General features: G+C 36.5%; 1 protein-coding gene across 4 annotated transcripts in view; it reads left to right on the top strand.

Annotated features, from left to right (window-relative positions):
• LOC105149866 (uncharacterized) overlaps positions 1–27,565 on the top strand; it is a 392,270-nt gene extending 364,705 nt beyond the window's left edge. Inside the window, exons 9-16 of one of the 4 annotated variants that reach the window (XR_015546240.1) lie at positions 3,777–3,974; positions 17,385–17,597; positions 17,833–19,473; positions 20,613–20,861; positions 21,481–21,936; positions 22,216–22,488; positions 23,316–23,628; positions 24,509–24,624. Coding sequence is in view for 3 of the 4 variants with exons in the window: in XM_087409858.1 (XP_087265984.1) it covers positions 3,777–3,974; positions 17,385–17,597; positions 17,833–19,473; positions 20,613–20,861; positions 21,481–21,936; positions 22,216–22,488; positions 23,362–23,628; positions 24,509–24,681 (3,470 nt within the window). In the remaining variant the exon portion in view is untranslated. Of the gene's footprint in view, positions 1–3,776; positions 3,975–17,384; positions 17,598–17,832; positions 19,474–20,612; positions 20,862–21,468; positions 21,937–22,215; positions 22,489–23,315; positions 23,629–24,508 lie in introns of those variants that run through there. The other 3 variants (XM_087409859.1, XM_087409858.1, XM_087409860.1) reach the window with 3 other exon arrangements.

Here is a 27,565-nt window from a genome sequence, read left to right as displayed (position 1 = left end):
CAAATATAAAATCACAGTGTCTCTTATTATTATTCAAATATATTGTACATTTAAATATATGTATTTAAAATTTTCATACAATTGTAAACATAAATACTTAAGTTTATTAAAATTGTTCGCAGATTTAGATTCTCTTTAACATCTTATTATTAATATTTTTATAAAAATGTTTATTAGCATAAAAAACATTATTAAATTGTTTTATCAAGTGATATTACTCTGGTTCTATATATGAATACGTTTCAAAATTGAAAAAGATTCTCATGTAAGAAAATATTACTTTTTTAAGTTTCTTATTTAATTAAAAAATTACATTTTCTTTTAAAAATTCTTTATTCGTTATACATAATTTATTTTTATAATTTATTGCCTTGATTTTTATACAATTTTATGATGTGATATTTATAATTAAAATAATAATGTCCAATAATAAATTTGTTTTATGATTATAATCATAGACGATGTTAAAATATTTTGACTAGAATAAAATTGAGATAAACTTCTGCTTTTACAGTTGGTATCAGAACCAATTAAATTTCATGGAATATTTCTGCTTGAGTTCCTTTTAGCATTATACAATATAAAGATGTAAAAATATAATGTTATAAGGAATTCAGTGAGAAATATTCCATGAAGATTATAAATCTATCTTTAATTATATACCTTTCTGAAAGATTTGTTATATTTGACATATAAATAGGAAGATGAAAATCTACCTGGATACAGAGTGTAAGATAATATTAATTAAATAAGGCAGATAAAATTATTCACGAAAATTAAATTAATCTAAAATATAAGTTGCTAAATAGTTCTCCTCTAATAATTATTCATTATTTTAAATTTACATGAATAAAATGACAATGCACAGAGAAATGTTATTTCTAAAATTAACTTTGTCGCATAAACTTAGAATTTCTTCAGCTATTAGCTGGCTTCTATCGTTCTTGAACTGATACGGTTTCATAATTCTGCAGCGCATTGAGAAATTGTCGACTTTCAGTACCGAAGTTCGTACAGTCGAGCGGGATTTCCCGCAACGTGGGAAAGGGGAATCGATAGAATCGAAAATAAAATAAAAGGAGGCGCATCGGAAAGATAAGAGCCTAACGGCAGTAGACAAAGAGCTGCGTAAAAGGAAGCCAAACGAATTCGCACAGTGTCTTCCCTCTCTTTTTCAAAAGTACTTCAAGCAAGTCCGCAAGCAAACTGCTTTTGATCATCGCTATGCGAACGTTTCTTTCGAATTTCCCCGTACTCTCCATCGTTTTCCTCTCTGCTCCAACTCCTCTCAGTCTCTATCTCTCTTCTTTTTACATCTCGACTCTCTTTTATCTCTTTATATCATCGTCTTCTGACGCAAAAAAAAAAAGACAAAAATGAAAAAGCGGCCGCGATTAGAACAGAGGAATAAGGAAAGCGAGATGAAAACCAGGAGGAAAATCAGATTTACATGGATCTATCTGCGAGAAGACAGCATACGCACGACAGAGGCAGCCCAGCAATTTTTTAAATGACGACCAACCCATATCTTTTATTTCACCCCAAGCAATCGCCGATGAAACCAAATGCATTTCGTTCGCGGTCTGGGAAGTTGCGTGTAAAAAGCGTGCGGAGAAGCCGTGAGAGACAGAAGATGGACAAAGATATAGACACGCGAGAGGGTGTCGAAGGAGAAAAGCAAAGGATGAGAGAGATTTGCACTTTCAAAGCAACAGGACTCGTCCTCTTACGAAAGGACAGAGGACGGACGGAGATATGTATATATCACTACATATATACAGATATACAGATACAGCGACAACAATGGGCCCGTTTGTACTTTGTAGCGCGTTTCCTAATTACCTCCTCGCGCGGGGATCCCACAACTGCGGACACTCCGACGAAACCTTTGAGATCGCGGAAGGGCCGTGAAAGTGGATTATGTAACGACGGTGAGGGGAAGAAGCACGCGTGCTTGATGCACCGAGATTTCCCTCTTATTCCTCTCACAAAAACATGAAGCTTTGACAATAACCTTGGTAAGCGATTCAGTCAAAGGGACTGTGGCGCGACACGCTCCTCTCATTCTATACGCTGCCAAGAAAGGATTTATCTGATTTTTAATAATCTCGTATGCATATGAATTCGTGCAATCCATATATTCTTTTTATTCGTATTAATTCTTATATAGAGACGTATATATCCCATCTTTTTCTCCTTAATCTTTTCAATACTTCTTTGATATTTTAACTAATAAACACGCAATTTCTATCATGCAATTTGTATTGGCGCTGAGACGTTCCTCGCATACAACGAGGTATTCGAGCGGAATTTTAATTATCAGTCGCATTTCCATTTCAAAGTATCTTTATGCTAGAGTGTTATACCGATCGTCTGAGAATGCAGCGGCTACCGTTTCGTTTTTCTACGTCGTCGTCAGCGACCTCGTGAATCTCGTGGCGGCATAGCGTGAATTCTTGCGGAATTTTTGCGGTTCGACCGCTCGAATCTTGCCAACGGTGCGCGAATTCTCCAAAGTGGAATCGTTGAAAAGTTCCTGAAACGCAAACGCGGTACGTTACCGGCGAGATAAGCCAACCCTCTCCTTTGCCGCGTTTCTAATTAAATAACAACATAATTCACCGTTTTACATTAAGACAATTAAATAACGTTTAAGATTCAACAGCGGCTGCTGCTTTTCCATTACTCCACCATTGCCGACGGGGGCTTTCCTCTGCCAGGATCTTACGCCTTTCGCTTCAATCTCTCGTCCTTCGTATCGCAACCTCCTTCTCCCTCCTCTGCCATAAGTCGTCTCTCCGTTCTCATCAGACTGTTTTATGATTTTAATAAGAGCTCTTTTATTTCTCTGTCAACAGCAGAGTGTTTGAGCTCGACTTTCAATTTTGTCGAAACTTCAGTGCTAAAAACTTTCGCACAATATGTGCCGTTAAATACACAACCGAGTGCTGTACTTTATTATGCGATTTGTATCCCATTATTGTCATCCGAATGAATTAATTTTAATATTTATTTCACACCGTTACGAAAAGCGAAATAACAATCGATCCTTTCGCCGTGCATCAACTACTTCGACATAATCGCCGGTTGTCATTCTAGCCGTTACGTTGTCGTCCACTAAATAGTAAACAAATTAAGCGGTCCGCTCGAGCCTGACCACAAATCTGGCAACGCAATTATTGCACCCATTCGGCTCGCGCTCCGTTCGTATACATAAACAGGATTTTCGAATTCATCCATGTGAATTGATTCGTCCTGACACACGAGGGGGAAAATTGCGATTATGCCAATCAACAATGAAGCTTGTCCACATACCAGTCGCACCAGCGGCACGGTTACGGGCGTTAATTCGATCTCTACGTCAATAAATCTGTCAGTCTGGCAAGGATCATTCGAAATATTAGCTTTGATCCGTCATCGCTTCTATTGACAAGAGGGTGGACATCGGATCTTTCAATATGTTACCTCTAAATATTTTATCTCGAGAGATTTTAATTTGTATATGGATTAGAGTAACTATAAATACACAGAAAAAAATCCTGGAACGTATATTTATTAAATTGTACGAGTATCATAGAATATGAATAAACAGGCAGTATAAGCGGACAATAAACTAGTTATAATTAATTCAAATTGCTAGAGTAATTTTCGTCTACGCCATTTGCATTTACATTGCACGTTTAAACACTGAATATCACTTCCTCCAACATGATTCCACGTTTACGTTGCCTGTAATCCGCAAGCTATCTTTAACAAATTTCTTCTTTCTAATTTAGGTAAGTCTCATACTATGCTGGGAACTCCGGAGGCTGGCCATACACTGGGCGCAATTCCTTGCGCTATAGCGTGGCTCTTCCGCGGTATTTCGGAACAACGACAGAGAACCGGCGCCAGATTTAGCGTTAGGGTCAGCTGCGTGGAATTGACCACTGGCCAGCAACAACTGAGGGACTTGCTTGCGGCGCACGCGAACGGTAAGTAATCTTCCCATTAAGTATTACAATTAAAGTATTCACCGAATGAAGAATTTCATACTTTTCGTTTTCCTAACCAATTAATGTTATCTATTTATCGTCAATCTGCTGCAAACGGCACGAGAGATATATGCGACATATTACGAATACTCATCTGCCATTTTTGCAAAGTTTAGATGAAGTTTAAAAAACTTTTTTTTATACCCCCTCCCCCCCTTTACAAAAATACTTAAAATAAAAATTAATAGATTATATTTTTATACAGAGTTAGGTGCTCAATTCAACAGGAAAAACATACGTAGGATTATCAAAAAATAAACATTAAAAAACTACAACAATTCGAATCTATTATACATCGTTCCGATTTATTCAACATTTTATGCAACTTTGTTAATATAGTTATTCTATCTTATTTGCTGTCTTCAGATTAAATCGCAGTCAGACTTGCGCACTTTCTGATTGAAGAAACTTGCGTGCTCTAAGAACCATTTGTCAAGAATCATTTCTCTTTTTAAGGGATGAGACGGGAAATGCGGGTTTCAGAAATAGAACCGAATCGGCTCTAATCTCTAGAACGCGCGGCTGAAACTTTCTCAAGCGTTTCTGCTTTCCTACGATAGAGAGAGTTTAGCATTTCCCGCAATTAATTCGATGTTTCAAACAATACGGCCATAATCGTTTAGATTAATTAACGCCATGATAGCTCACGGTAGCTAAATTGTATCATGGCGACGACATTGTACATCCGATATGTAATCCTTGCGCGATAACTCTAATTGATTTATAGATCATAATTCTAATTGTATCCAAACACACGAAGAGTCACATAATCAGAATTAATGCACGCTACAATGAATGCAGTTATTGACTAATACACCTATCTCTCCTGTTGAAGTATTTAAGTCGGAGTGTCAGAATCGCACTCGCTTGAAAAGTTCTATGAAAAATGCTGTGATTCCAAAAACGATATATAATCGTAAGTGTTCTTTGCATAATAAAGACTGCGATACAATCTAGTAAGACGATGCCGTAGAATATCCATTTTACTCTCGAAGGATTGTCAAAAGAACGGTCAAGCGGGCCAAAGGCATCCCTTGTATAATATGAAAATAGGAACGTTTCATGGCTGTGATCGAGTTTAAAGACAGAGCATGGCCAGAATCGGAGCCACGTCGCGTATAGAATTTCGCATGGAAATTGCAATAGCTCGCACGTTCCATTTGCCTGATGCGCTCACTCGCCTGAGTCGAGTCCTCCAACGTCTCTGAATCGACGAAAACCAGTCGTGCGACCGATGCTCGAAAGCACGGAACGTCGAAATTGTCCTGTCTCGACCGGCAGTGATGTACGGAGGATTCGGCGGTAATATTCAGGAAGTAGGATGAGACTTGCTATTGGCCGCAATTTAGTTTCGTCTTCATGGACGGACGAATGGACGACTTGGCCCGTAAAATTGAAGGACAGGATTATTTCCTCCTTCTATTTCATGTTGACCACCATCCTATAGCTACCCTATTACTTTTGTTATACGTTCCTTTTTGTGTCGTGCATCTCGAAAGACTCGCGGGATTAATAAAAAGCGATTTACTTGGAAGATAAATTGTTACGGTGCACTTATGGCAACGATAGTCAAAGATCGTCAAGGACATTGCTCCGAAAATTAACTAGACTGGAGCATTTTCCTTCAAAAATAGGGTATTTTCTATAAAATGCGTTATATCTTTCTGATGTCAAACATTACGAAAATTATAATTTATTTATATAAACTGAATATACAATTCGAATAAAATGTTTGTAATTAGATTTCTTTCATATTGTAGATTTCAATATTTCATCAACACACTTTAATTATATTATGTTGCTCCCTGATTTTAAAAGTAACACAATTTTAAAAATGTGATTTGCGAATTATTATCATGAATGAGTTAGGTAAATATTATTTTATCAATCATCAAAAGTGATCTAATTTCTTGAAAAATTGCAAAGAAAAGGTTTTTAAGGATTGTGAAACAAAAATAATATTTTATCATGTTAAGAATATATCTTTTTCTTCAATATTATTTCCTACCAAATTGAACAATATTTTTTCTCTTTTTCTGAGAAATTTAATGTTTTGAGTAAGGAAGATATCATAAAAGAAGTTAAAAAAATGTCAACAAAATTTCTAATTAATTGATAACATTATTTATATAGTGAAATCTCTTTTTCGAATATTTTTTTTAATATGTTTATGATTCAAAATTTTAATTTTGTGGCTGCAAATTCAGAAATTTGTAGATTCGAGCACGGTAAAATCTAATTTTCTACCATGTTGCAAGACACTCCTGAGCATTTTACAATCAAGAAAATTAAGACGTTTAATAGTGTAAATTACCCGAACGTTTCGGGTACGTGCAATACGGGCATTCCATGTAAAACTCACGTTAGACGAGTCGTTTGAATGCAGACTTAATGATCGCGCCGTGCAGGTTTCCGCTTTCCCTTGGTCTCTGGACTAATTAAGATGCGATGAAATTAATTTTCCAGTTTATTAAATAATTAACTCGTATCTATAGAACTATCTCGACTTCGTCTTTTTCCCTTTTCATTTCTCTTTCATCTCATCTTTTTCCTTTTTCTTTTTCTGAATCTTATTCCACATTATTAGTAGTATAACTAACATTAAGGAGACCAATTATAGAGGAATTTAAGCGCCTCTTCATTCGACATCCAAAATAATTTTATAATTTTGTACACTTTTATATTTCCAATAATAATATACATATATTTAAGAAAATGAAATATAATGCAAAACAGATGCAATTTTAATGTTTTAATCCTTATTTTATAATTATATATATATATATATATATATTAGGTGTTGGAATTAATTCGTAGCGTTTTACAAGTGATGGGAAGTACTTTCATTAATGTATTTTTTAATGCTCATGTGAAATAAATAACATTCTTTCATTAAAAAACGCTACGAATTAATTCCAACACCTAATATATATACATATATGTTACCTTTCTTTGTCTTTTTTCTTCCTCTTTTGTATCTATTTTACCTCTTTTCAGTCTGCGAGGACATTAGTTACGCCAGTGCCGGATGCTGCAAGCGCGTTCTTCGCTCGAGATTTAAATCGAGTAGCGGTACCCTCCAAGTTCGCGTTTCCCCCAGAGAACTTGATAATCCCCGCCCGGTAATTATTTAAAGTTTTCGACGTCTGGATCTTACGCGGGTGCCGCCGACGAAAAGGGGAGTGTCTTCGAGCAAAGGTTTACCTTTGTTACTTCTAACTGTATGCAATGGAATATTTAATTAAGCTTACGCCCTAATGCAATAATTGAGGCAACTTGCGGTGGAATATTTAACACTTAACCAAGCTTAAAACTAGAATAGAGCTACTTCTTCTCACCAAGTGTTATAAATGAATACGTTTGTAAATGAATAACTTGGCTTTCTATTGATTTATATTTGCTGTTCTGGTACGCTATTTACACAAAGCTTCCAATATTATTTAAAAAGCGTATTAAATATTAATGTTATAAATATCAGAGAGCTCTTTTTTTCCATTAGTACATGAATTAATAATGTGTAAATGTCGAGTTGACCAAATGGTTACTAAAAGCATATTTACTACTTTATTATATTTAATATGGAAATTCATATTAAATTTCAGACAGCTATTAAAAAAAATTATCGTATAGATAATAAATAATTATTATATGGCAGAGAATATCTTTTTACAAAAAACTATACAAATAACTGTTCCATCATATTATTAATTATTTAATAACGTAATTATTTCGTGACATTCAAGAGTTACTTACAATTGAGCCAAATATTTACAATAACGTGGAATAAATAATAAATACGCCAATGAATGTATGTATTGATCGGCTATACACATAATACCACATAAGCATGAGAGGAAACCGATAATATACATTCGTGTAAATATATTATAATTCAATATCAGTCCGCGGTATCTACATAAAAACGATTTTCTCTCATATGACAACAAAATAATATCGTGCGAGTGTCTCGTCATATATATAAATCATTAGCCAGAGTATATAAATTGTTTCCGCGCGCAATAAAATAGTAGTGTGGACAAAATTCAGAGTTATTTTTAATTATTACTTTTTTATTATCACTACATTAAAAATATACAATTATATGATTTAGTATTAATGATAAAAATATGTACAGTAACGCTCAATAATTACCTTGATAAAGAAATTTTTCAAAATGCTTTCATTTATAATACGCCATTCATAAATTAATTAAGTACTTAAACGAAGATAGCTTTTATAATATCAATATTTGATAACAAAAAATTAAAGGTGTATTATTTTTTATAAGACTAGAAAAAAAAATATAAATCTAATTTAAACAGATTTAAAAGTATTTAGATAAAATATTAACTAATTAAATATTTTTCTTTATATAGACAAATATTTTTAATATTTTTACTTGATATAATATTGTTTTAATATTCCGTCAAGACATATCCTTTTACATTAATTATAGTATTTTTTTTATATTGAATCAATTAATTTAATCAAGAAGTATTTTTGTTCATTTTTTGCTTAAATTTGAACTCTTTTGACTTAATTGTAAATATATTGGTCCGATTCGCCATGATTAGATTTGCCTCAGACTATTTTATAAAAACTGAAAATAAGTATAAGATTAAGTACATAATGATGATATGCTGATTGATTTACAATTAGCATAAATTATTAAAAATACTCCATTATTTTTTATTTAAATCCTTTCTTTTAATGAAAAGACTGCTAATATCTAACAATTTATGCACTGAAAGAGATAAACCTTGAATCACTCTATATTCCCATACAGTGAACACAGGATTCCCTCGAAATGTATTCATTTTAATCGGCCGTATGCATATTAACCGAATGGTACGGCTAGCCAAACAAGAAAATCGAGAATATTTCCCGCCTATTTCTCTCCATTCTTTCTCGCTTATAACCAGAGAAGGCTGGTGATAATTCTCATTCGTTGTTTTATATATTTCTCCCACGTATCGGTCTTACGAAGATAAGGAAGAGAATTGAGAATAATAGGGAAGAAACAAAACGTCCGCCACGCGCAGCTTTTAACGTGTATAAAAGCAAAGCGAACGAAAAAAAATGCAAGGATGAATTGAAGGGAAGAAAAGTCGAATAGAAGACGCGACGCGAGACACGAGAAATTTGACACGCGTTTTGCATTCCGTGCTTTTTTGATTATACAGCATACAATGTATACAAATACTCTCTTTACAGTGATTTAAAAAATGAAAAATCACTGTCGACTCAACATGCGACCGATCTACTCCAAAAAGAGTATACGAAATAGATTTTTTGATAGACATAAACGAAGATCACATAAAAAAATTATTTCAGTAACAAATAATAATATAAATATTCCTTATATAGATACTATAATATAAATACTATCTACAATCTTGATGAAAAAACTGATGTGATTCTTTATGTATATAAAGACTATTAAAAATCCTTCAATTAATTTAATACTTTATTTTCTTATTTTAATAATCTTGAATTAAAAATATCTCTTTATATCGCAAAAAATATCATATTTTTGGCAATGCTAGAGAGTTAGTATGAAAAATTAACCGACATTCAGACTATATTCATCACTAAGCCGACTATCGTTCCGTAAACGATTACACGAATTGTTTGTTAATATTCAATTTAGCTGCTAACCATCGTCGATAGAAATACTCACAATATCAATAACCGCGATACCACATCGACTCGATAGCACAGAAAGTATAGCTCGATAAACTATCAACGTTGCCATACGTCCTTTGTTTCCTGGATTTCGATCAAACGATTTCTAAAGCTATGAATAACAATGACGATGTACCATAGCAGGGCGATATGTCATAAATCGGTATAAATATAACTAATTATACATCCATTCTCTGTCTCTCTATTCCCAATTAATTTTCTACTAAATTATTCGATAAACATTGAAATTAATTTTTTTTAATTATCCCATTGCTAAAAATATTTACATCTTTTCCAAAATTTACATCTTTTCAAAAATTCCTTACATCTTTTCTTTTTATTGCACACAATAATTTATGAATAATCGGTAGAGTGATAAAAAATACATATACCTATAATTATTCATATTACATGTCGATAATAATTAAAATAGTAATTCGATTTGTAACAACTCAACTGCTTTATTATTTTTCAACTGAATTTTTTAATCATTAAAGTTTAATTACATCCCAAAGTTACAATTCTATCAATGATAAAGTTAATGTCATTGGCGATTTGCCATGTACTTGAGTCACAAAAGGTGGGCGCCGTTAAAGTGCCGAGTGGCAGAGCAGGAAGGCGTGTCATTCCCAAAATGGTCGTAAGTTTTCCTTCCCCACGGAGAAGTCGGCTACGGTCCATTGCCCAGTACCATTCACTAGGAAGCCACCCGGTACGTAAGACGATGGCTTTCTTTAATTGCTCACTACGAAATAGATCCGGCAGTCTACCCCCTCGTAAAAGTTATGAGAACGCCTTCAATGAATTATCTCACGACGGAGAAAGATACTTACGTTTTTGGCAATTGTTAAACATGCCCAGATATTGATATAAATGTTTAGTTTACGAAAAAATGAAAATTTTATAATAGTTTAAACAAACATTAAAACGTGTGGTACGTACAAAATGGAGTAACACAGGTGGCCTTAGAAAAAATAGGAACGGAAATAAAAATAAAAGTAGAAAATAAATAAACCTTTAACAAAATATCCGACTGTGAATATGACGAATAAATAGAGCAAGCTTGAAACTATGCTGTTGATTTTTCAAAGAAAGAAGCGATAAATTCGCGGCGGTGCATTAAATTAAAAGTGTAGTTTACATTAAAACTTTTCTCAACGAGACTTACCGGCGGCAGAAAAAAAAAAGTTAGCGATTAAATGAGCACTTCCCCATGTGCATTACAGTAAAAACTGTTTTACGAAAATGAAAAATATGTTTCCATAAAAGTACCAATCATGTCTCTCCAGAGAAAAATGTTTCTTCGAAAGCGCCCTTACGCGTCATCTGATTTCGATGACAAGTGATAATTTGCCTATTAATTCCGATCTCTTTTACTCTCCTAGCGAAAAATCATAGCAATATTGAACTTTCATCATTCCTTTCACGTCTCATATCCGTGTCATTCGTCTATGATACTCGGAAAGAGTTTAGTAATACTTATTTCGACAAATGTAGTCCTTCGCCACTCCGAATGAACGTCAACTCCTACTTTAATACAAGATTTGTTAATTTTCTTCTGCTCTTCCTTCGCCTTCTCTTCTCCGTCGCCAAAAGACCCACGACATTAACCTGTATGTGAACATACTCGGCATTGTCGCATACTGCGAATCAGGCATTGTCTTATTTCGCGCAAACACGAGAAGCTTTCCATATAGTCGATATATCAATCTTGACACTTTCGGAAAAGACGGCCGTGGCGTGTCTCTGTAATGCACTCTTACGTAGTGAAGTGAACGAAGAAATAAGAATACTTTGAGTGATGTATGATACTTTAACGTGAAACATACTCTTCAAGTTATCATCTGTCGAATATTAGGTAACAAATTTAAACAACGTTATGTATTCCTACCTGATCTGTTATCCATGCATTTTACATTCTCGCATGATAGGTGTTACATACATATACCGTGAGCTACTCGCGAGCAATATGATAAACTGCAATTAAATTAAAATTATTATAAACATTAATTTCCCCGGAATCACATTGTATAATACAAATTCTATATTCCGTATTGTTAAAGGGAGATCTTAGGGAAAATGATCGTGTGTGATGTCACTATCTTTCTGAAGAGTTTATGAAATGAAAGCGTTTCGGGATATTAAACCATCTGAAACTTATAAGACGTTACTAAACCTAAGGACAAAATTGCTTTGTTCTAGAAAGGATTACATGTATAATTTCCCTGTTGAAATTCTAATAGTATCTCCACTTCGATTGACTTATATTTCAAAGAATGATAATGAATACCAAACGAATATCAAAGGTATTTAAAACAATGATAATATATTTAGCGCAGCCTTTTTACTAAGAGATTATTTTATCATATTTGTATTCTAATAATCTCGAACTCACTGTTTGTGCGGGCTCTGACGCTTTATAGTGAAAGGATTAACATCCAATAACTTCTGAATTCCGACGCAATATCGACCGTTCTTTAATAATGATGCAAGCGAATGAAACTGTCCCGAAGGGCTCTGATTCATAACGATACGTCATGCGTGCTCGGGGCGAGAAACTTTTCGTGGAAATATTGCGGAACTCGGGAAACAAGTCGCGTACCAAGGCGCAGCCGGCCGTCCGGAAAGGCGAAACAGATTTCCTTTACTGCCCTTATGCCCCAGCGACGACGAGGACTGTTACGATCGAAGGGATTCGGTCTTGGAAAACTGTATTCGAAACGCGTCGAAAAACGATTTATTCAGAAAGAGGGTGGAAGCGCTTCCTTTCTCGAACCCCCCGCGACGCCACGAACGGGCGTAACAATTGCTCTAAGCTGAAACCGCATCCATTACGCGTCTCCGTGCCAAGATGAAGGTTCTCCTCGCAGATCACTTTTCTTTGTCACATTTCGTTCTTCGTTTTCCCCGCTGCGAGCTTCACGTTGTAACTGTCGACGTCGCGGACTCGTCGTCGCCTCCTTCTTCGCGGTACTTCTGCACCACAGGGCACAGATGCCGGTAATATTACATCCTCCGGTCCCTTTTATGGATATTGCTGTGCCGCTTCTGTACCGTACTTCTATGCTCCGTGTCTGTGTGAATTATTATACACGAGCGATGTATATACGCGCCGCATATATCCGTATAACGTCGGCTAGACCGGCCTGTCGGCCTTATTATTACCTCGATGTGTAGCCTGTCGTGAATTTCGGGGTATCATGTCTCCCCCCTCCCCGCTCCCTCCCTCCCCTCAGTTGCGAAGTTTAAGCTTTGTTTCGGAGTCGTTTATGTCGACCCTCGGTCAAAGAATCAGGAAATTTATATGAGATCAAGGCTGTGTATAATATCGTATAATAATAAAATGCCATTCTATAAATCTGTCATTGGCATATTTTTATATACTTATTAATTATTTAAAATTATTGAATAATAATATTGCATTGAAGAAGTTAATCTTTCGTTATCATCCTTTCTTTCTTAAATAAAGATATAAAGCATATGTTATATAAAGAATATATTATATATGTTCAATCAGGATCAAGTAAGTCAACTTTTTTTAAACCAGATAAAATGTAACTAAGTTATATTAAAATTAATTAACTTTTAAACTTAACTTTTAACTTTTTAACCTATCACTCTCCACTCAGTGTCCAATAATGTGATAAATTATTTTTATATTTTATTTCTAACGCTTTTCAATATTTATTATAAGTCGAAACGTTTTTATATATTTTATTGTTGAAAAATTAGTTTTAATCCTTTCTTCCTTTAATTTTTTTGTTAATAGATTAGTTTTATCTCTTGACTTAATTATTGGCTCAGTTTTAACGTCCTATTATATTGTTTAGCAATTTTGAGCTAGAAAATTGATAATATTATATAGAAAAATAACTGTCGCGTATATATAATTGTATAAATAATAAATCGAAAGTTTAAAAAATTTCCCGTGTCAAACTAATAATAGGAATACTTATCGTACCGATAGAAAATTCATTCCCATTATTAAACTTATGTTACATAACTATTAAACGCAATAAAGTAGTGTGCTTACTACTTTAATAATTATCAACTTTCTTCCATTCTTTATCACAACGACTTAATATCCGCCAGTAAAACCGCGAACTTATTCGGAGGCTACTTCACGCGCCTCATAAATATTAATACCTCCCTTAATCCGGATTCTTACGAAGTCCCGCGAAGTCTAGCGCTATCGCTCACTTTCGCGCCTCTATTATTAAGGGCTTTTGGTATACGGGATCCGTGGAATTATCTAAATTTCTACAACACAAGGCACGCACTATCGTCGATCTACGTCGAATATTCCGATGTCGCCTCCTCTCTCCTTCCCCTTCGCTTACGCTTTCGTCGGATACGCCTCGTCGAATTTCATTATCGAGCATCTACTACGGTTAAGTTGGTTCCTCGGGACTTCGCAAATTACGGAAATCAAGGAGGCTCCGGTAAGTCTAGAGGATACTCCCGCTTCCTGCTTTCGCGCGCGCTCTCCTTGTTTCCTCATTGCACGCTCAACTGCTCGACGAAGCAACTAGCTCAAGCTATATCTCTCGTCTAATATGATCAGAAATAGTCGAAATCAATCGGTCGATGACTTGACGGAAGCTCGCTGTTGAACTCGCTCGCTGGGACTTGGTGCGATGCTCGTGCAGGCCATTTCCGCAGCGCGGTATAAAGGAACAGTAAAAGGTTTCCGGCAGGATCAAATGTAAAAAGTTGCAGACGGCCTGGCGGAAATAAACTGCGGCGTACCGTTCTTATCCTTTAACATCGTTCCTTTGCGTCCATTACGGGTTATATGGTAGGAGGTTGATGGTAGGAGACCTCGCGCCTCGGCAGTAAAAGGCTAATTGGCAATTTACGAACGTGGGTGGGGTTATCCAAACATCGTATAAACGCCGTATAAATGTCATATAAACGACGTCCAGTGTGTCAGTCGTAGCATCCCGAGTGCATAAGAGACGACCACGTAAAAATACACGTACGGATAGTACAGACCGACTCTGAGGTGAGGTAATTTCAGTACAGATGTGCACCGGTTCCGGATATAAAGCTAGGTAGGCACTCGAGAAGCATTACTCGAATTAAATTTTCGCGTCCGTCCGAGCGCTTTTACGGACCTTTTGCGTCTCACGAACATGAAAGGAGCGTATTGTCAAACATCATGCTCTTAACAATATTTACCTTCCTTTCAGATATTTTTCAGGTAAACTTTGTAGCTATGAAACGCGTACTTATATACGAGAATTTTGATGTTACTTAAATTTTTGTACTATTTAAATTTGCTGCGCATGGAATTTTCATATTGAAATTTTTATATTTAAATATTACATGGAATTTTTATATTGTTCTGCCAGAAAATAATCCCGCATGGTAAAAATGTAATAGCGTTTTCGTTCACTTTTATCCAAGAGACTTTCCCATCTTATAGAGTGCGGGCGTTTCCTGATCAAAAATCCGCATGAATTCGCTATCGCAACTTTTTACGAGCATTCTTATAGATCGCTACGAATTCCGGTGTAACGGCGCGAAGAAATCCTTAGTCTGCATTTTCAATCCACCCTCGCACGTGGGACATACAGTCTCAAATATTCCTACGCGAAAAACGACGTGAAAGCGTACGATACGAGCGACATATTTGTGACTGCCTCTTTCTTTCCTTTGTTTCATATTTTATGGTTTGAGTCGTTTGAGACATCTTTTCCGTGCAACGAACGAATTTTCATGCGCATAAATATCGATCCCAATATTTACTATTTATTTTAGTTTTATAAACATAATCATTATTACATGTTTCTATATATTTAAAATATCTTGACAAATCCAATTAACAAATTATAAATAAAAAAGATAAACCATTCCATATTTTCTATACAAAATTACGGAAAGAAATATTTTAAAATTTTTGTTGAAATATTTTAAAATTTAGCTAGCTATATACATATTTAGATCTAAAAATAATTTTATTGGAATCAAAATTATTATTTAGGACATTCAAACATAATGTGTAATGCTATAAAATGTTTTGACATTTTAACAACCAGCTTAAGCTTACATAATTTTTGATCAACAAAATTATTTTCAGATCTAACTTTAATTAAATTTTTAGATACTTCAGTAAAACCATTCTTTCTATGGATATAAGAGACAATCCACGACACTCGCTTATGATTTCCTTCTTTATATTCAAATATAATTTTATTATTTTGCAACGGCGATTGCGACATTAATTTTTATATTCAAATAACTAACAGCAGTGCTTTCTTCGTATCTTCTTAGAACCTTTTGTCCGTAACTATCCTCTTAACCATCTTTCCGCTGCTTTACGACCAGACTGTTTTATTCGCACGACGAAGCAACAATACGAAGATTGCTTTGTTTGATTCGACCACCTGATCCACAGATCCGTATCTCACTCACCTTGTAATTGCCCTTTTACGTTGATCACTATTTACAGTTATGTCTCGCATTACGTTGATTATTTTTACATAGGCTCGCCTATCCACCGTCTCCAACGTGTATACAGAACGTGTGATAAAGCACGATAGCGAAACGTAGGTATCTCTTGCGACATATCCTCCAACGTTTTATCGACGTCGTAATTCAGGACGAGGCATCCCGTGGATACCTCGAGTCCCGCTTCGACCGATTTACAACTCTGGCTAGTGCGCACCTGCATCTCTCCTAGTGTCGTCCTATCTTTTGTGGATATTATTTTTCCGCAAAATAATGGAATCAAATAAACGAAGAATGTGTTAGGAAATTTACGACGATGAATTTGGGACGCGCATGATATGAAATGGATATTTGAAGCACTAGGAAACTTGGCTTTTGTCATTTCTTTATGATTGAAATATTATAAATAACTAATCTCATGTCTCTTATCGCTAATATAAGAAGATAAAATAGAGATGAATGCACAGTAGGTGTTTGTGAACTAGTGGTACAATCAGAAAGGGATGATTTTATATGAAAAAGTAAGTTGAAAAAGTAAAATAAAATTTTTTCATATGAGGTTTTGTTCCCCAAAAAAATCGACTTTAAATATTATATTTACCGTTTTAACTGCTAAATTAAAACACCAAAACATGTTCATAAAAATTTACTGCTTTTGAAAAGCAGAATTGTCGACGGAATGGGTAACATTTATAATAAAATTGATAACATTCATGTGTGAATATTCTATTTTTATTATATTCGATTATCCAGTATAATAATAAACACAAACATGAATCGAAGTAATAGCCTACAGCAAGATCTATTAAATCGAGACATAGTTAAGCGTACTCGGCGAATATTTAAAATAGATTTATCAAAAATAAAATTTCATATAAAACAAATTTATTCTACTTATTTTTAACTTATTTTTCATGTATAATCATGCTCTTCCCTGTTGAACTATCAGTTCAACATTCTATATATAATGAAACATATTTACAATATTATAAGTAAAATATTGAAAATTTGATCGCATTAACTTGAAGAATTACGGATGCGCAACAACAATGCGAAAATAAAATTGCGCCCGCGACAGATGCGAGGTATTATTACGTATGGGAATTCCTTGTGAAACTTGCACCGTATCTTCTCCGCGATGTATTATATTACGTGAGATACCGAAAATGCCAGATAAACGTTATGTAACACCGACGGTCCTTTTATTCCCAGACTCGGAACAATCGCCGGCCGTGTACCTCAGAGACGATCCGTTGTTTGGTACCCTTCAATTGCAGCAGCACAGCGAGCTCCGCGCGCCGACGGCGGAACGCGCGGCATTCTACCTCGACGCAGCGGTTGCCGGCCGTCAACGAGAGGACGGCGACGCACATATGCTCTATACGTTACACGTATACCAATACAGCGTTGCCGGGAAGGGTGGAGGTAAATAATTCTATCTCGAAATCGCTATTCCGCTTTCCGTCCGAAGGTGGAAACGTATACCGTGGAAAAGAGATTACTCTGTATTACTCTACAGCATCTCAAACGCTGATTACATGCGTTTCCCTCCGCTATTTCGGAGTTCAAGTACACATGATATTCGCGTCGTTATTTTCTCGCGTTCCTCTCGCTTTATACGATGATATTCAAAATAAACGCTGTTTCTCCGACTGTGCAGTTGCCGGTGGTAGAAGCCGGTTGCACTTGATGGATCTGGGAAACTCGGATCGCGGGAAATCCTCGGGCGGAATTCCCCTCTCCGGTCTGGGCAACATTCTGCTTGCGATTTTCAACGGCCAGAAGCACTTACCATATAAGGAACACAAGCTAACCCAATTACTGAAAGAGTGCCTCGGCTCTCTGACTTGTCATGCGGCTATGATAGCTCACGTGTCACCCAACGCCCAGCACTACACCGAGACATTAACCACTGTTCAATTGGCATCGAGGATCCATCGAATGCGACGCCGGAAGATCAAGTTCGTCGGCAGCAACACGCAGGGAACCGGAAGCGGCGGCAGTTCCGGCGAAGAAGCAGCTCGGCAGAACAGCGAATGCGATCCGAGTTCAAGCGATTTGTCGGCCGACACCGTCATCTATGTTGGGCCGAGCGCTGACGACGCCACTGACGGCGAACATCCACCCGTTTATATACCCAGCTTGAATTCAGGTGATAATCGTTGCGCAATGGGCAGAGTGCTTCGAGGTTCCGCCGCTGAAAGACCGAGCAAGATTCCTGAGGAGCGCAGTCCAGCACATAAGCCCTCGAAAGTGGTGAAGACTTTAACGCAGACCGCATCGAAGCAGACCTCACCAGCGCACAGCGTAACGCCGAAGGCAAGTCCGGCCAGGAAAAATTCTTCGTCGAAAAATGCTTCAGCAGCAAAGTCCAACGATTCACCTAGTAAGGTACCGATAGTAGCGCCTAGTGGTGGATCTGATGAACAGTGGATAGATGGACCGAGGATCTCGAAGTCGAAAGTCGCGGAGGCGAGACATATGCTAAAGGAGTCTCATCACAAACGAGAAACATGGATCGATGGACCAATGCAATTGACTGGCGCGCCGGCGTTGCAACTGCACACGCATCAGCATTCCTCCGGTTATGGTTTCATGGACAGTCACAAGAAGAGCATGATCAGAAAATGGGTAGAAAATCAATCGTCCCAAATACAACGAGCAAAGCACGCCACGCCACGACTTGAGTCCTCAAAGATGTCCTCCGGTCAGTCATCCGGTCAGTTCAAGGAGCTGACCCAATTCAAAACCTGCGGCGGTGCGGACGACGACGACACATCGTTGTCCACCGCGGAGAGTGACAGTTTGAAAGCGAACGAGATCGAGGACATAACTGAGAAGCTGAGTGCCAAGCTGAATCTACTTAATGTCAAGTCTAACACAGATTCAGGATTAGATCTGACGGCAAGTCCAGTGATGGATGATAGCATCGAGAAAGGAAAACTTGATCTACCGGATGACGAAGATGACGATGAAGAAATTGTCGTACCTCCTCCACTGCCACTAATTGAACCACTTAGCAACGGAGTCAGCCGAGAAGTATCCATGGAAAGTTTAAATCTGTCGCACAAGGACATTGTTCTACCCTCCAGACACTCGTTATCATCTGAGGACGAAATTTTAGAGATCGTCGAAGTGGAGGACTTAGAGCCAGTACCTATGCAAGACTCGTGTTTACAAGTTACCGAGGAGGACATTGCGCTCTGCATGGGTGAGAATCCGTTGCCCGAAAGCGACCAGGAAGAACATCCTTTAAGGATTCTTAGTCAAGAGAATCTCACCGTGGTATCAACTTTCACAGGTGAGTAAATATTTCCCAATAATCATTATATTATCAGAGAGAACTCTTCAAGAACTCATATTTGAGAATAGAATGTCCGACAATGTCTTGAAGTTATTTAATGCGTCAATTTTAGTGGAAAAAAAATGTTATTACATGATATTTAAAAGAATTTTTAAATCTAATTTCTTGTAGATATAAAAAAATGTTTACATTAATAGAAGCTATGCATATTGCATATCTCTAAATTAAATTTACACAAAATTAAACGAAATTGCACTTTCAAAATACATTTTATTTACTTTTATTATAGAGTTCTATTTTGAAGACGCGACTTTTATTCTATGCTGTAAGATTTTTATTTATAAGAAACAGAATGCCGCTGTGCCCATTCAGTGGCAATGCCGCGTAATTGCATTTATAAACAGTATCATAAAAAAATTTTTTTTTAAACATTTTATAGAACGACGATTTGATTGCATTTTTAAAAGATTTTAATGAGACCTTTAAAAAGTCATCTTAAAGAATTTTTCCTTTCAATTAACAATGCTCAATAGGTTGTATTCCAAAAAAAAATTATTACATGTAATACTCTTTTTCATTGCAACAATCAATTTTAAACACATTCCATTTAAATATTGATTATGATATTCAGAATAAACATTTGTTGCATATTTTTAATTTTCAAAGATTAAATAATTTGAAACAAATTAACAAACATTTTTTGAAAATATACAAGCATTTTCATTCTAATTTTAAATAGTTTGATAATAATTATAAGTTGTAGGAAATTTTGAAAGTCACTAAAATAACTTTTAAATGTTTTTCTTTTGCGTACAACTACTTTAACTTTCGTCCCCTTACGATTGCTTCTGTGGCGAGCACTTGAACAAACTTCTATGAAAACTATTCTCCACATCATCGTGAAATTGACTTTTCGACTAGAAGTACGTAATAGGCCATGCGGTAGGAAACAATAATTCACTTCTCTCGAAAAGAGAAACCCCGATGTAATTACACATCGCTGTGTCCGTTCTTCGAACCAAAGTGGACAGCTGCCTAGTATCGTTTTCCTCCATCGTTCTTATCTGGCGGCTTTTTGCGCGGCAAAATATGAACCTACACAAGCGGAAGGCGTGAGACGGAAAAATTATTTCCAGACTCTATGTCGGTGATGTCGGACACGGAGAGATACAGACCACATTATCCACCGCCGGTCGGCGCGGGTGTTCTACCCAGACCGTACTTCGACCACGAAGACTTCCTCGAGCAAGAGACCAGGCACAAGTTTGATCAGTTGGCCCGCCTTCACGAGCTCTACCAAAGCAAACTCGCGCTCGCCAACGTTTCCAACTCCGTGACTTACCAAAGGGAAAACTCTTCCACCGTCAACGTGCGAGACGCTCCATGTAAGTTTCGCGATTGAGTGTTCGGTCAGTCGCATGCGGGGGCAAAAAGAAAGACGGAAAAATACTTTTTTCTGTTAACAATGTTCTGTTATCAAGTTCTCCTGCGGAAACGTCGCCTGTCTACTCACACGTTATTCACGGAAAGAACGATTTTGTTAAAATATCTAAAGTTTATTTAGTTATAGATATGAAAAGAAATTATTGGCCCATATATGTATATAAATAATTAGCAATCTCAATGTTGAAAAAGTTTTGACACTCTACACTAGTAACCAGTTTGCATATCCTACACTCATTCTATAATAATTATTTTGATGGTTCAATAAAATTATTTTTAAATCTATATCTAGCTAATAGATATATAGGAAAGAAACACAACAAAAATGCAATAATTGACAGTGCTTTTATTCACTGTAATTCTATTAATGATTAATAAAATAGATTTAGAAAACCCGAAATACAATTAAGTTTCGATAATTCGAATAAAAGGTTAAATTCACGATTTATCGGCTGGAGGCGAAAAATAGATTTAGTAAGAGTAAATAATTTTAATCAAGGCATTAAAGCCAGCTATTTGCGGTCTACATGCAGTATAACATTAACGCAGGACAAATTCCAGCAGCGACCGTCTTCCGTCCGCCGTCTCGCTGTCAGTCTTTATCCCTTTCGGATGTCTTATTCAACGACAACGCGAGCAATCACGGCAGCATATACAGCGAACCCGCGTACATAGCAGGAAAGCCCGATCAGGAGAAGATCTGCGATAATTGTCGTCAGAGCATGTCTAGGCCCGCCACGGCCTCTTACTGGTACCCCAGTAGCGTCGCTCATCTCGCCAGTCCCAGAAGGTATTGCGGTAAGCTAGGCGACTGCAATATCTCCAGTTTGAGGCATCCGGACGGTGCGTCGAATCCTAATCTAAAGGAGGAGATCGAAAGGATACCTGGAAATGGAGCGTCTGGCTCGGACCCCGAAGAGGAATATATCGAGGCAAAAAAGCTGTTTACGGCTGCCGAGAGATCCGAGAGAACAGTTACGGGGAAGTCCGATATAGAGGAAGATGTGAAGATTCAAGGTACCAATCCAAGATATTTTATAAATGCCTTTACATCTTTTATAGATATTTCCAATTTAATTGGATACACTGTTCCCTTGCTTTAAAAGTGACAGAACTTAAAAAAAATGTGATTTTTAAATTGTTATAATACTACGAAAAAGTTCGCTGCACGGTTTTTTAGCATCGAAACACTACCGTGTTTCTGGAACGTTATCCTATTAATATAAACGTCTTTGTATTTCTGTGATGTTAAACACATTAAACAGTACAATTTATTGTATATACTTTGTATTTCAGGCGGTTCACCCTTGCTATCAATGCCATCTCCGGCGCCGTCTTCCGGACGAATGCAACGCAAGATCCTTAGTCTCGGTTCCTCGTTTGGACTGAACAAGGAGGGCTCCGATTCCGGCGCGGACACAACGCCAAGAGCGGCTAAGCTCTCACCAGCTACGCTGTCTAGATACCGTGCCGAAAGTTCTGGTTACGATAGTATCGTTAGAGATAGCGAAACGAGCAGCATCGCCAGCGACTCGTCCCGACAGACTGGCGCGTTACAGGAACATCAAGGTAAATAAATACCTTCCGACTGACCATTTTAAAAAAGACTGTACTATTGACATCATAACTACACGAACGATTTTGCTGAAGCATCTAAAAATTTAATTAGATACACATCTGAAAATAATTTGAGTAAGGACTAACAAAATTATTATGTAGAATATTCAAGCAAAAGAGCAATGCTGAAAAGCTTTGATATTCTAGTAATTAGTTTAAGCGTCCTACATAATTATTTTTGTAAAACATGCGTATTCGAAAATAGATTAATTTACTTTTTTAAAATGAAATCAAGACGAAAATCCGACAAAATTGTCTACGTAGACAATTTCAGAAAAATCTACTTCCTTATATCTTCCTTATATATAATCTATACATACAAGCGTCAATCGATTGTAATTATGCGCTTTGTATGAAAACCTTGTCACTCTATCGATTATCATTTTGCTGTAAATTGATGCAAACTCCTTCATTTTCTACACTTCAAAAAGTATTGGTGTGGGTTTAACATCATGCGATGTTTATATAATTCTTGCCGTGTTGGTGTTGATATAAATATGTTTGGATATATAATAGATTGAACATATATCATAGATGTGAATTTAATGTCATGATTTAAAACTCACGGAGTTAAATCTATACCATATTTATATCAACACCAACATATTGAAAATTAAACAACATACAGTATTAAACATTTCACATCCATATTTTTTGAAGTGTACTTGAATTCTACTGATATACGCAAAGGACGAAAGTATCGTCGCGAGCCTTCATCCCCTAAGAAAGAATAACGCAAACCCTCTAAAACAATCCTGCCGTACGATGATTCTCCTCAGGTGGCGCGCTGGGGGTTCTAACTTCGACGTTGTGCGGGTGTTTCAGCGGTGGAACAGCGGGCGGCAGGGTGCGGGCCTCGGCGGTCGCGGGCCCACTGCCGGGCTCAACTGGGGCCGCCCGCGGCGTCGGCGATTCTCGCCTATACAGGCGAGGACGTAGACATCCTGGACAGGCGCGCGCGGGTGCGATCGAATCCACGTGGAACGACATCCAGGATACACAGCCTTCGCCTGCGCCAGCGCCTTCTTAGGCTGGAACTACGCGATGCCAAAAGGCGACTTATGGTACCAGATGCCCGTTGGGACTACAATCGTAAGTGTTCAGCTTCTCATCATATATTATAGAAGATTTGAACGAAAATTTTCGTATAGTTATTTTAAATTTTATTGCATTGCAATATATACTAATTGTTCCGAAATAATTCGTGCTTCAATAATTTATATCGCAATATTTATACAAATAAACGCGTCGCGTTGTGCATAATTGATTTCATTAATAATAGAAGGACTGAATTTGACGACTCTCCCTAGAAGGATCGTAGAAGCCAATTTGACTCCAAGCGCATTTCTTTCGTAAATAACAAATGGAAAGAAACGCAGAGAGAGAGAGAGAGAGAGAGAGAGAATTATAACGTTTTAATAATATCATTAATTTTTATTACATTTAAAGTCATAAACTTGTAAACAAAATCGTAAAATACATGAAAATGCAATATCAGATATAAGGGAGTCAAATTAGCTCTAATGGTTCTTTTAAGTGAACAATTAAATAAAAATTCAAGCGCTTTTATATATAATAGAAAATTCTTTTAATCCAAATTAAAAACATGAAAAAACATGAAATGATGGAAAATCACAAAAGGATATCACATCATATTTGGAAGCAAAGTTGAAAGAAGTTACAGCAGTTTGAATTTCGCCGAATTGGCTGCTTCGATCTTCTAGTGTTAATTAATATTTTTATTATATTTAACTTTTAACTTTTCATGTGTTTGAATAAATTTGATTGATCACATTCGAATAGCGTTTTATATACATTTATGTATAAAATTGTACAAAGTCAAATCAAACTTAGAAACAATAATAAATTAAAATAGAAAGTGAAACTTATGAAATCAAAATAAATATTGAATACTGACACAAAATGTATTTAAATGCAATCACATATATTTCATTGTTTGTTTCAAAAATAGTGTACGTGGAGGACAGTATGGACTGGCGGGATCCGTCGTTTTTGGAGGCCCTAATGGCTGAGACATGTATTTTACAAAAGAGGGTAGAGGCCTGTAAGAGCCACGTTCTTCTGGTCACTTGCTTCGATTCCTGCCCTCAAGAATCGACATCGGCCGAGATTAAGATCACCTAACGTAGACTTAGATCAGCACGCATGACCGCGTGTTGATCATCAATCCCGCCCACCTATCTACGAATTTAATCGTTGAAACGAGACGAGCGAGGTCGCCGAATAGGATGAAATAAAATTAGCAGATAATGACGTCGATGTCGCTCGACTCCGTCCAATAGTTGTTAATGATATATTGTGGTATCGTCATCGTCATCGTACGTCGTCACTATTGTTAAGTCTAAAACGGTACTAGGAAGATTTTAATAAAGAGGGAGCTAAAGTAAAAGTTTTACTGAAGTATCGCACACGTACACGCACACGCACGTGTCTTATCGAAGTTATATTATGGAGTTATAACGAAAAGTGTATTCGTGTTAGAGATTTCGCGGTTGCTTCAGTTTCAACGATGTTTCTCAGGATGCTGAATAAAGATGTTAGATAATTTTCGCGGTTGTTGCAATAGCGAAACGAGTCTAAGTTTCAAACGCGATGTTTGCGCCGTTATATTGGCATCAATGGTTTAATGTGAGAAGTTGGTGCTTTGTTCTTATGTCTATTATTCATCAGAGTTATTTAAAACTCCCGCTGCCATTTTCTCTGCCATTAATAAATTATAAGAAAGAGATATTTCCGATCTAAAGACTGTTGGCCAATCGGCCGAACCACATATTTATCGGGAACAGCGACAAATAGAACAAACGGATAAAGATGCGCATAGACTTCTATTGTCGTGATAGACTAAAAATATTCATGTCAATCTAAAACATTATGACACACGTTGATATTCATAATCATATCGATCGATAATAAAAATCGATCACGGATTAAAAGACAGTTGAGTAGAAATCGAGGAAGCTGATCATGAACGATTGTAAATCATATATGGTTATTCAAGCAGTCTCGATTACACATATCGATAATTGAGATTGGTCATAATTTGGACAGTAATCATGATTAAATTTTGTATAATATCGTTAGAGCTATGATTCCGAAAGGAAGAAGGGATTAAATGGCGTTGGTTAATCTGAGTTGCTAATGAAAATCACTCACAATGACGGATATTGAGATATTAGAAATAGACGCAAATTTGTTCATGGGAAAAATCGAGCTTCGATTTTGATATGAAGCCAAATGAAAACAACGCACTGCCAAAAAAAGTGCAAAAAAGATCTTTTATACGAAGTAACAAACAATCGATAAACGAAACGCGCCGTACGTAATGTATCTAATGCACGCACGTTAATTCATGGTATTATCGTAGCTTTAATCGTTATCAGCAGTTACCGCACTTCGTAGGGTTCCGTAACTCACTTAAGAAAGATGCAACGATGCAAAGATGAGAATATATGAGAGGAAGAGAGAGGCGAGAGAGAGAGAGAGAGAGAGAGAGAGAGAGAGAGAGAGAGAGAGAGAGAGAGAGTGCGTGCGTGCGTGTGTGTTTGTGTGACAGAATGAGTGACAGAAAAAAGAACGTGCGCATGAAAGATAAGATGGAAAAAAATGCGAGAGTAAGTCTAAATCATAAACCATCGCTAATCGTAAGAGACGAATTTTGGTTCGAACGAATGCTATTGAAACTTGACGAAGAGAAAGGCGGAAAGGGAGCAAGGAACGAGCACCCGAAATCTCGATTTCAACATGAGAATGCGAAGAGAGAACGCGGATAGGATATAAGCACAGGCGAGGATGAGGCCGGGGAGAATGAAAATAGATGGGATGAAAATAAATCGGTATGGGCGTAATGCGAGAGGCAGAAATAGAGGTATTCTAGTTTTCCGATGCGAGTCGTGGTGAACGACGACCAATATCGATGAAAAACCAACCATTTTTCTCGTTCCGAACTGTTATACCTTGAGGTTCGTTTATGCATGATACATACGTATATGTATATGAATATATAAGCGCACATACACACACATACACACACACCACACACACACACACCACACACATAATGGAAACTGTACTAATATGAGCAACACGCGATTAATCATCACACGTACACGCAGGTCCGTATTTGCATTCCATGTTTAGCATTAATACAGGCATCTGATATTGGATTTTTGTTGACTACCTCTAATATATTATAATTTTAAGAATGAAAATTGCGACCTATATGTTGTTATGGATTGTAAATTTATTAAAGCCGCATTAGCGTTAAATATGAGATATAGATGCGGACCAAAAGCATGGACGTCATTTTTTTCACGGACAAATGGAATGACGTCACATTACCGAGCGACAAATTCGTATTCTACGGATGGAAAATAACGAGATAAGTGACGCTAATTAAAAAGATTCTGTGTGCTCGTATATCACTTGACGACCAAAGACGTGAGTTTGCTGCCGAAACCGTCGTCATTGCTTTCTGTTGGTTCCTTCTGTTGAGAGTAAATGCCCGATATATTGTCGGATTGTTTATCACGAAAGATCATACATAGTTGACGATTTTTCGTGCTAATCAATTATTCGAATTGTCATACGATCGAGTGCGATAATTATGTATAAAATATTATATTAAAAATGTAATATTTTATTAGCATCTGTTTTTTAACAAGAATTATATTCAAGAAATGAATCATTTCCATCTTCTCAAATGTCGGAAAACTATCTTTGTAGTTTACCGCATAAAATATTTAATTTCGTGCATATGATGTTTATTTATCTATCGTCGCGTGTCTGAATTCAAAGCATTGCCAAGAGCATGTCAATCCATCTACCGTGAATACAACAGTAATAATAACGAATTATAATAATAGTAATTATTAATTGTAACTAGCGATCTACTTCCACTTTCCATTGGAAAAACACGCGTCTCTGTATCATAGTACTTGTATTATATTTATATTTTATATGTACAAATTAGTCATATAATTTCTTGTAATAAAGATCAATTTACAACGTG

The sequence above is a fragment of the Acromyrmex echinatior genome, chromosome 9 (assembly GCF_024713525.1).
Source record: "Acromyrmex echinatior isolate Ae372 chromosome 9, ASM2471352v2, whole genome shotgun sequence".
NCBI classification, from domain to species: domain Eukaryota; kingdom Metazoa; phylum Arthropoda; class Insecta; order Hymenoptera; family Formicidae; genus Acromyrmex; species Acromyrmex echinatior.
Note: the sequence above shows the minus strand (reverse complement) of the source record. Positions and strands in the feature narration are given on the sequence as shown.